General features: G+C 57.7%; 1 protein-coding gene across 2 annotated transcripts; it reads right to left on the bottom strand.

Annotated features, from left to right (window-relative positions):
• Positions 1-476: 476 nt before the first annotated feature.
• FOSL1 (FOS like 1, AP-1 transcription factor subunit) lies at positions 477-10,392 on the bottom strand. 2 transcript variants are annotated; one of them, XM_073351659.1, is made up of 4 exons: positions 10,134-10,392; positions 3,899-4,141; positions 2,553-2,660; positions 477-2,110 (listed from the first exon to the last, which is right to left on the bottom strand). In XM_073351659.1, exons 1-4 carry the CDS (start codon positions 10,260-10,262, stop codon positions 1,622-1,624), a joined length of 969 nt encoding a protein of 322 aa, XP_073207760.1. In that variant the 5' UTR covers positions 10,263-10,392; the 3' UTR covers positions 477-1,621. The 2 variants fall into 2 exon arrangements, with proteins under 2 accessions (XP_073207760.1, XP_073207759.1); XM_073351658.1 differs by lacking the exon at positions 10,134-10,392 and having other exon boundaries at positions 3,899-7,844.
• Between the last annotated feature and the right edge of the window lie 657 nt (positions 10,393-11,049).

Raw genomic sequence — 11,049 nt, 5'->3', positions numbered from 1 at the left:
TGTGGTTCTGCTGGGAAGTGAGCCAGGGCCAGGCACCTCAGTGAGCCATATTTGAAAGGGGTGTCCCCTGCAGACTGGGTATCAGTGCACTACAGCTGTCAGCTAGCGAAGATACTCCTCCGGCGCCAGGGGCATGGGGTTGTGGCTGTGCTAGGCAGTGTGTGTGTTTGTGTGCGTTTACACCCACACTTCCTCGGCAACAAAACCAACCCACTGCCCTCACACACCCATATACTTCCTCCACCACCCCACATACTCCCAACTGCATACACACTATTCCCAGTAATCCACATGCCCCACCTCATACACCCCCCAGCAAAACCCCTGCCACTCACACGTCCTCACATATCCCCCTAAGAGTCCCCCTCCCCCTCCCACAACTCCAATGCCCCCCACACCACATACACCCCCCAACACCCTCAAGTCATATACCAACCAACACCTATACCCCACCCCCGAAACACACACGTGAGCCGTTTCTACTTGTAGCTTTTAATTGTCTCCCGAGACACAAGACACCATCGGTAGAAAAATACTCTTTGAGTGACAATAAATAGCATAGAAACGGTAGCTCCAACAATGAATGCTGTGCAGTCCAGAGCACGCCCTGCGGTTCTGGAGCAGCTTCTGGAACTTGGGAGCCAAAAAAGTCAGTCCTGGGTCTTGGTTGGCCAGTGCTGTAGAATCCCGCACACCTGAGTTTGTTCTGGATCTGGCAGTGGGTTCGACAATGATTGGAGGGGCAGTTTGCAATGTTCAGGTGAGTTCAAGAATGAGGGACTTCTGGAGCAGTCAGATGGAGGGCTAGAAACAGCAAGAGAGGTCTGGAACAGCTGTGAGTAGTCTCCAATGAGCAATGGCAGCGTAGAACAGGTAGACCGGTTCTAGAACGAACAAGTTGTGCTAGAATGGTCAGTCAGAGTCTAGAAGGAGTGCCTGTTGAACTCGGACATTTGGTTAGGATCTAGTATGAGACCATGAATGGCTGGGGATATTCCAGAGCAATCCAGGAGGAGGTCAGGAAAGCTCTAGTAGGTTCCAGAAAAAACCAGCAAGCACGATGGGAATTTTGGGAAGGTTGCCACATCCCAAAAGGAATGGAAGGGTAGGGCTGCTCTAGAACAGACAGGAAGGGATTGTGGGAGGGTTTGGGATGGTTCTGAAGCACAAAGACATTCTTCGGCAATGATGGTAAAAGGATGGACAGATTCCTGGCTCGTGAGTGAAAGATTCCAGGGACCTCTGGAATAATCAAGAAACACCGATGGCAGGGAAGGTTCTAGAATGTCGGTGAAAGTTCGAGAGCTGAGGGGGAAATTCCAGATGGGTGTGAAATAATTGGGAGCCTGGAATGGACTGTGTGTGCGCGCGCTTCTAGAATTATCTAGAATGACAGTGAAGGTTTGAAAGTGGACGGGGAGATTCCAGACGTGTCTGGAATGAACAGGAAGTTGGGATAATGGGAAAATGATCACAAAGGTACCACAGCTGAGGTGGATGGTTCCAAAAGGGCCTGGGATGACAGGGAACAGTTCTAGAGTTGTCTGGAACCACATGGAAGGTTCCTGGTCATGAGGCTGGTTCTTGAGCAGGAAGAACAGGGCTGGGGGAGCCGTGCCTGTCAGAGCGCCAGCAGGGTGGGGGAGTTGAGGGAGTCAGATGATTGGTCACCACTGCTGCTCCCACGCCGGTGGGCAGAGCTGCAGGGCTCAGGCGGGAAGGTGTGGCCAGCAGGGGGCTCCCCTTCCCCTGGGGCAGGATAGTTGAAGATCAGGCTGGGAGTGAAGGGAGTTAGCGAGGGTGTGACCATCAGGGTGGGGGTGTGCAGGGCTTCAGGCTCCAGGACCCCGCTGGGGGGAAGGCTGATCCGTGGGGGCACCGGCGGTGGGGGCCGACGTGGGACTGCTGTGGGAGGCTCCAGGGACTCCTGCTTGACAGGGGGTGGGGCGGGAGGCCCCCCCGGCTCCTCCTCCTCTCCTGAGGACTCATCCTGCACTTTGCACACTGGCCGGTGGGCCTCCAAGATCAGCTCAAACCTCTCCTTCTGCTTTTGCAGCTCTGCAATCTCTTTCTGCAGGCCCGACTTCTCCTCCTCCAACTGGTCCGTCTCCTGGGGGAGAGACAGGTCAGGGGGAGGCAGGACACTTGGGTTCTATCCCTGGCATGGGGAGGGAAGTGGGGTCTAGTGATTAGACTGGGGGGTGGGAGGGGCTGGAAGCCAGGACCCATAGGTAAAATCCCCAGCTCTGGGAGGGCAGTGGGGTCTGGTGGGTTAGCACAGGAGGGATGAGATGCCTGGTTCTGTCCCCAGCTCTAGGAGTGGGAAGGGCACATCTTGCCCTACAGCCATCACAGTTCAGGTGGCTTTGATTCCATCTCTTGCAGAGCCAGGCAGGGTCAGAACTTGCATGGGCAACCTCCAATGAGAACTGAAGGGGGAGTCAGTAGGGGGACTTTCCCCGCACAGCCAGGGCCGACCCCAATGCCCCTGCATGGTGCTGGGGGCGCTGTGCTGCAGGGAGTGTTGTGGGGACTCAGTAGGGGGTGTTCACCATTTGCAGACAGTCCGTTAGCTCTTTCCTCCGGTTCCGGCACTTTGCTGCAGCCAGTTTGTTCCTCTCCCGTCTTACCCTGCGCCGCTCCTCTTCCTCAGGGGTCATCTGAAGTGGGGGCAAGAGAGGGGCAGGGGTTTTCAAATGAATGACAGTGATGCCATATCTATCCCCCTTCTATGCCGGTCCATGGAAAACTGCCAAGGACCAGGTCCTTGTCAGGCTTTCACCCCCAAGCAATAATATCCACAGGGATCCCCCACAGTGCATTAAACATGCAGCCACCTCTGGGGTGGGGCATGGGGGATTCTTATACAGGGATCCCTAACTCAGTGCTGAGATGAGACTGGGGTACTTTTCTAGTTAGGTTGGGGAAGGGGAAGGGTAGTTTTGGGGGACAGGGCAAGGGTTAAAGTCTGGCTGAGGGACAGCCAGCCTTCTCTGGCCCCAGTGGCTTCAGATGCTGCCTGGATTCCACAGGCTGCGGAGGGAACAGTCCCGGTATGCTGCTGGCCCCAGTGCCCCTTCCCTTCTGAGTCACCCTGTGGCTCCATGATTCAGCATGCTGTCATTTCCTCTCCTGCCTGCCCCCAGGGTGTGAACCCAAATGCCCCAGCCAAATCCCAGCTTGTGTGATTCCCTTCAAAGACCAGAATGGGCTCTAGTGGTTACAGCAATGGATCTGGGAGCCAGAGTTCCTGGGTTCTAGTTCTGGGAGGGGAGTGGGGCCTAGTAGGTCAGACATGGGGGGGCTGGCAGCCAGGTCTGTGAGAGGGGAGTAGGGTCTAATAGTCAGACCATGGGGGCTGGCAGCCAGGCCTCTGAAAGTGGAGTGGGGCCTAGTGGTCAGATCAGGGGGGCTGGCAGTCACGGCTCCTGGGGGTTACCCCCAGCTTTCTGTGTGGGGATAGTTCTCTGAACCCACCTTGCTAAGCATTTGGAGAGCTCCCGATGGACAGCGCCCTGTGTCCTGTCTGCGGTTCTGATGTTAGCCACTAGGTGGCCCCACTGCCCTGTGGCGTTTGTGGCAAGAGGCCCAGCCCTAGGGCGGAATGAGTGCCAGCCATCCTTGCTTGGTTCTCCTGGCAGAAGGGGACTCGCCTCCCCCCGCCCCCCAGCCCAGGCGAAGCCCCACTTCCCTCTCCCACCTCCTCCAGCCATTGCAAATCAGGGGGCAGCTTCCCACTGTCCTGGGGATTTGGAGTGGGAAACTGAGGCACAGAGCAACACCCTCCCCCCCCGGATTCCTGTCTCCCACCGCTCCAACCCTCTACACCCCACTGCCCTCCTGGGCTAGGCATTCGCCCCTCTCCCCCCACCCCTGCTCCAATAACTGCCTTACTCACATGCTCATTGTGCCTCCGACGTATCCCAAGGGTGGGCCCAATGGTGCGGATGACGCCTGGGCGGGCCCCAGCAGGGTAGGGGGCATAGGGGCGGGGGTATGGGGCAGCTGTGAAGGAGGAGGGCGAGGAGCAGGTGTTGAGCATCGTGGGCCGAACCATCCACTGCAGGTCCTGGCTGGAGGTGATGGTGTTGAGGCTGGGAATGAAGCTGGCAGCCCCTGCACTCGGGCCTGGGGGGAACTTCTGGGGAGACAAGAGGAGGCGGCAGTTAGAGGAGGCCAGAGGCTGGGGGAGGGCAGCTGGGTGCATTGTCATCAAAGAGGCTTCCCCATTGCTACGGGCTGTACAGGGGGCAGGACTGACACACGGACCTGGGGGAGCAGGTCTGGCTGCGGAGGGCAGCAGTGCCAGCATCACAAGGGCACCTGGTGCTTCCAAATAAAGATCCCCATTGCCAAGGGCACCCAGATATTGGCAAAGCATTCCAGCCTGCAGAGGGGGCCCTGGCTTGGCTTAGGGGCCAGCAGTGAATTGCTCCAGGAGCAAATCCTGGGTCACCGGCTGCATTCAGTCTCCTTGTGACCTCAGACACCCTCATGGAGGCAGCATGTCTAGGAAGCAGGGAGGGAGGGGCTGGGAATCAGGACCCCTGGGTTCTCCTCCCAGCTCTGACGGGGGAGTGGGGTATAGTGGGTAAGAGCAGGGAGGCTGGAGTCAAGTCACTTGAATTCTCCTTCTGACCCTGGGAAAGGAGTGACATCTAGTGGATACATGGTGCCTTTGGGGGGGCCTGGGAGCCAGGACTCTTGGGTTAAATTCCCAACTCTAACCACTGACAACCTGGGAGCTCAGGTGAGTCATTGCATCTCTCCCTGGGCAAGGCTCTCTAGCAGTAAAATGGGATAACACAGAGAGGCGGGAAATGTAACAGGCTGATGTCCATAAAGTCAGGGAAAGGAAAGAATTCCTTGCACCATGGGACTGGTGCGTGAAACTCTGCCCTGGGCGATGTGGGAGGTCAGACAGATGATCAGAGAGGTTTCCTGGCCTTAAAGTGACTGGCTTTGTGAAGTGCTTTGAGGTGAGGGAAGGGGCTGATATTTTAAACAACAAACAAGGAAATTCCAGGTTTACATTGGGGGAAAAAAACAATTTTGTTAATGGAAACTGCTAGTGTCTGGCTGAGCCTGGAGATGACTTCAGAGGTCTGACAGCAAGTCAAATAATACACCAGGGTTCAGGACTTCAGGCTCCTGCCACTGACTCTTAATGCCTCCATTTCCCCTTCACAGATTATATGACCAGAAGGGACCATTGTGATCATCTAGTCTGAGCTCCTGCATAGCCCAGCTCCTAGGATGGCCCTGAACTAATTCCTGGTTGAATTAGAGCAGCCCCGTTAGAAAACCATCCCGTCTTGATTTCACAGCTGCCAGTTTGTCTGTTTAGACTGTGAGATCTTGGGGAGGCAGACATGTCTCTTACTGTGTGTCCATGAAGCACCTGGGACAATGGGATCCCCTTCCCTCTCAGCCCACAGTCTCTAGGTGCTGCCCTAATACACATGAGAACCAGGTATTCATAGTACAATTCACTTTAAATAATTGTAAAGTTCCTCTTTGTCATTCAACACTCTTCCCTAGGGGCCCAGTGAAGCCTCGGAAGGTTCCATATTTAGCACCCCTCCACCATCCCCCCAACCCCCCATTATTGGATCTGACAGTTCATGTCACCCTTCACCCTCTATGACAATGTGGGGATTTTCTGTAAAATTATTATGAAGCCTCTGTGTTCCTCAGCTTCTGTACTTTGCATTGCTCCCAAGTGGAGGAAAAGGGTTACATCTGCACTTGGGGGCAGTGAGGACGGGAGCTGTGGGTACGGCCTTGCTGCCTGGCCCACAGGGAATGGGTCTGTAAGGAACTGATCGAAACCGATCCAGACCAAGACAGGGTCCAGAGAGACAATGGACATGCCAATAATTGTGCAGCAGAGGGAAGCTTCCGCAGGTGAGGTTGTGAACTCAGCTTGGCCCTGCCTGGAGACAAAGAACTGGGAGGTCACCAGCAGGAGCTAAAGAGTCGGCTTCTGGACCAGGCTGGCTGTTTGCACCTAGGACTGATGGAAGGGTCAGGGAAAAACAGTCCATCCCGCCAAGCCAGGGCAACCCACCAGCCCAGCTGTAGGCGATTCCATTTCACACTCGGTCTTAACATGCAGTTCTCTGTGCTAACCTAAGGACTTCCAGTGCTGAGTTGCAGGTGACTCAAGGCCCCGCCTGTTTGCAAAGGGCTGTCTGGTGTCACTGCACATGCGTCTGGAGGTGCATTAGTCCCTGAAGAGTGGGCAAACTTCTAACTAGGAGTCTGTCTCATCTGGACTGGCTGGGCAGCACACCCGGTGTGGCGCAAGAGGGCTGGAGCCCAGAGGCTCAGGTTCAGGGGCTGCAAGGCTGTGTGGCCTGCCCTGAAGGAAAAGTGGGCCCCATTGCTGAAGGGGTTCCTCCAAGAGACCGTTTACAGCTAGGGCCCAGCCCTGAGCCTGTGGATCTGTGAACCCTCCCACCCCAGTGCTGGTGTGTGGGGGTTGGAAATGTTGTAGGTGGTTTCTATCTCCCAACCGTCAAATAACCAACCCTGCTGGCCTTGGGATTTTAAACCCAAAATCCATGCCGAGGCTTCTACTGGGGTTAAACCTTTGGGGATCATGGGGTAATCCAAGTCCTGATAGCCCCATTTTACAGATGGGGAACTGAGGCACAACCAGCAGAGAGAGAGATCTGCCCTGGTTCACAGAGCAAGTCATTGGCAGAGAACCCAGGAGTCCTAACTCCCAGTCCCCTCTTCTTCCCTGCACCCCTCTGCAGTAGACTTGCCTCACCTCCCAGAGCTGGGAGTAGAACCCAGGAGCCCTGACTACACCTATCTATTAGGCCCTATGTCACCCTGGCAGTGCCCTCAGCCAAAGCCCCTTCCATCCCATACCAGCCTGTCTGAATCAATACAAAGCTGTTCTGAAGGCCTTTACGGGTCATGCTATCTCTGAGCATGGTGGCCGGTCACTGGCTGGGACTCCTACCCTCCCACCCCAAAGGCACAGGCCCTCCAGGCTTTGGGAGAATCCCCACTAATGATTGGCAGTATAGTGTGTAGGATACACAGCTACATGGTCAGGATTCCATTCAGCAGGGGACAGAGTGGTGCAGGCACAGCAGCTGGTTTGGTGCAATAGGCAGACAGGCAGATACTTTGCTAGTGCCATGCCCACTGTTTGCCTTCTGCCCATATTTAGGGGTGCTCATGGGGGTTACTTATTACATGAATGAGGAGCTAATGGGGCAGAGCAGAACAGGAAGGTTTAGAGTCACTTCCCAGCCCCATCATCTTTTTAGGAACTGGCGAATGTCAGGGGCAGAGCCCAGGGCATGGGGCAGAGGAATTCACCTCCTTGGAGCCAGGACCAAGGGACTGGCAGGCTCAGGGGGTAGAGAATGGGATACAGACCCCTTTCCCTTGAGTGGGCGCCAGCTGCAATCCAGCCCCCATGCTGCAAGACTGGCTGGCTCAGAGGTATGGAGATGGGATATGGGGTCTTCCCCTCTAGAAGACGCCAGCTCAGATCCGGCCCCAGAGCCACAGCATGACAGCTGTTTCTGTCCCATGCCCATTGCGTGACCCCCATGTAAAAGAAGTTTGCTGGGTCTCAGCATAGTGCATGGGCCCCATCCCCACCTCGGCACTAGCCAGTCCTTTCAGCAACAGAGAGGCCAAGGGCTCAGTGTGGGCACAGAGACCAAGCACCTGCCAGAGTGGGTGGAGACAACACAGGGCTCCGTGTCACCACTCTGGGCACACACTGGTGATTCCAGCTCCCAGGGCCACTGAGTCAGCATGATCCTCTGGCATGCTCCTGCATGTGAACAGCAGGGTGTGCGCAGAAATCCTGCCCCCAGATAACCCTCCCGTGTCCTCCCCACCCCTTGACCCAGTTTGCCTGGCCTAGTGGGTGCCTCCCCAGCCCTGGCGTCACACCCCAGCTCACTGTGCTGCTTAATGGTGCTGCCCAGCCCTGGGGCAGGAGACTGACCATGCCTTCTGTGTCAGAAAGAGAACACCTGGGGGAGATACTGCCCCAGGGACTGGGGCCTCCCCCAAAACACAAAGGGGGCTGGGCATGGGAGCAGAGCTTCCCAGGCACTGAATCTTGGCTGCCACCCCACCCAGGGCTAGTGGTTAGAGCAGTGGGGGCTGGGAGCCAGGGCCCCTGGGTTCTCTCTGGGCTCTGGAAGGGGAGTGGAGTCTATTGGGTTAGAGCAGTGGGGGCTGGGAGCCAGGACTCCTGGGTTCTCTTTGCAGCTCTGGGAGGAGAGGGGGGCCTGGTGGGGTGGGGAAGGGGAGGGAAGCTGGGCGTCAGGATGCCTGGGGTCTCTCTATCCCCTGTGTGGCAGCTGTTGACAGGGGGTCGGCAGGCGCGGCAGCTGGCTTTGGGGTGGGGCTGGCAGCCGTCGCAGCGGCGCCCTTATGCAAGAGGAAATTGCTGAGGAATCTCGGCTCCCTGGAAGCCAGGCCGCGGTGAGCGGAGGGGCCGCCGGGGTGAGCGCAGCCCGTGACTCACCCGGCGTGACACAGCACCGCGGAGCTCCAGCCGGGAGCCAGGACTGGGGAGCAGGAGGGAATTCCCCCATTCGCGCCCCATTTTCAGGTCTGTCCTGTTGCCACCTTCTGCCGTAGCCTGGAGCCCCAGCCCCACCCCCCACAACACACATCCAGCCGCTGCGGGGGAGGCGGGTGCCTCACAATTTGCCAGCTATGGAGGTCTGAGGGGCTGGAAGTGTGTCCAGCCCTGGGGTCTGTCTCTGTCTCTCCCCCCCCCCCCACACGCCCCACTGGGCTGCTTGGGTCCCCACCGCTGGCTGCGGACAGCCCAGAGAGGGAGGCGAGTCTTAAACCCTGCCCGGGGACAGCTGGCAAAACACACTGGCCTTGAGGGCCCCCCCTCTGGTTTTCAGCCCTGTGGCTTACGTTCCGGACCCGTCCTGCAGGGCACGGAGGTGCCAGGAGGAGAAGTGGGTTCCCAAGTGAAAGGGGAGCAGAGCTGGCACAGAACCCAGGAGTCCTGACTCTCCCCCCCCCCTTCCCTGAGCTAAAATACTGAGTGTCCGCCAGACCCACAAACCCGCTGAGGTTAGACACCCTGGTGCACTTGCTTCCGCAGCCCCCTCCTGGATGGGATAAACGGTGTGTCATAAACCCTGTAGGATGACACCTGGCGAGGAGTCCCCCTCCACTGGTACAGGTGGTTCTGGCGTGTCTCCCTGCAGCTGCCACTATGTGGCTGGGCGGGAGGCAGGGACAGGGACACCCCAGGCCCGCATAGCGCCAGCTCAATACAAGGGTCTGTGACCCGGGCGCTCAGGCAGCAGCAAACGAGGGGAGCCCCCCCCCCCCAGTCGCTCTGCTGCAGAGCGCCGGATGGGGGAACCCCCTACATTCCTCAGCCATCGGCACGCGAGTGCCTGCGTGCGTCAAGGGGGAGGGGGGGTCAAACCAGCTGCCGCCACGCGGTGGGGTGAATCAACCCAGAGTATTAGTCATCGCCCCCCTCCCCAGAAACGAAAGAGAGCGAGAAAGGAGAGGGCAAGAAAACAGACCGGGGAAAGGCTGGCTGGAGCAGGGCGGGAGGGGATCGGGCAGGGATGGCTGGCAGTGGCTGGGTGTGTGGAGGAACAAGGGCTAGAGAGAAAGAAGGGAGGGTGTGGAGACAGGGTGGGTGTGTCTAGACGGCTGGGGATGGCTAGAGAATAGATTAGATAGGGGGGTGGGGATGGGGACAGGCTGACACACAGTGCGGGACAGGGGCGCTGGGACAATTTGTACAGTGGGGGCGCTGAGAGCCCTTGAACCAAACTGTAAAGCCTGGATATGATGGAAACCGCTTCAAGCCAGAAGGTGCGGGCAGCACCCCTAGTTCCAGCACCTATGGCCAGAGAGGTGCGTATGGGGACAGAGGGACAGACAGAGCAGGAGGTGTGCATAGGGGCGGACAGACAGACAGACAGACGGAGGCAGACAGCTGGGGAGGTGTGCATTGGAGCGGACAGACAGACAGAAGGGGAGGTGTGCACCGAGGCGGACAGAAGGGGAGGTGTGCACCGAGGCGGACAGACAGACACAGGGGAGCGTGCGTGGGGACAGGCCGACCGAGCTCTCGGCCCTTTGCCCCGCTCGCCCCTTACCTGTTGCGCTGCTCCCGGGGTCCCTGAGGCGGCGGCCGGCCCCACGCTGCGCAGGGCAGGGTGCTGAGGGCGAGGGTTGTACGAGGATCCCGGGCCGTCGGCTCTGCCCGCTCCGTAGTCCCTGAACATGTCCGTCTCTCCGCTGGGGCTGTGCTATGCCTAGGTCAGCCCGGCGAGCGCCTCTCAACTGCCTCCCGCCCGGTTACTTTTTTATGAATGGGAACTTCGGGGCCGCCTCACTTTAAGCTGGGGGAGGGGAGGGGCGTCCCACCCCGCGCCCTTTTCAAGTCATCAGGGAAGCAGGGAATCCCCTCTCCAACAACCCACCCCGGTTCCGCTGGGCTCTATTCAATTAAGATGCCCCCTTCTGCCTGGAATCAGAGTTTGGTCAGCCCCTAAAAGGCCATCAAAGTCAATATTCCCCCCCGCGTTCTAAATCTATTTGGTACGGTCCGGGGATTGACTCAGTGCTCGGTGACGTAGATATCCAAATATAGTGTGATTTCCTCCTGCTTGCTGTGCAATAGTAAAGGATTCCCTTCTGTGTTGTTTCCAAGCTTTGTTTGTTCAAGATGCGTTTCAGAGAAACCGACTCAAGATAAAAACACGCCCCCCCTCCCAGTACTACAATAACAACGCCACACAAACACCCACACCTGTACACCACCGCACACATCCTGAACCTCACAACGCCTGCACAACACCCCCCGGTACCACAACACCACACATACCTGTACAACCCCCCCACCCCCCGCCGCCCGCGTATTACAGCACACACCCTGTACACCACCGTAGCACACATCTCTGCACAACACACAGCTGTGCAACAACACAACCATCGCTGCACAACCACACACACTGCACAACTGCACGCGTCGCTCTGCACACAAAACTGCACGCACCGGCATTCTTACAC

This window comes from Lepidochelys kempii, chromosome 7, assembly GCF_965140265.1.
Source record: "Lepidochelys kempii isolate rLepKem1 chromosome 7, rLepKem1.hap2, whole genome shotgun sequence".
Classification (NCBI taxonomy): domain Eukaryota; kingdom Metazoa; phylum Chordata; order Testudines; family Cheloniidae; genus Lepidochelys; species Lepidochelys kempii.
The sequence above is the reverse complement of the archived record's forward strand: the minus strand, read 5'-3'. Positions and strand labels throughout refer to the sequence as shown.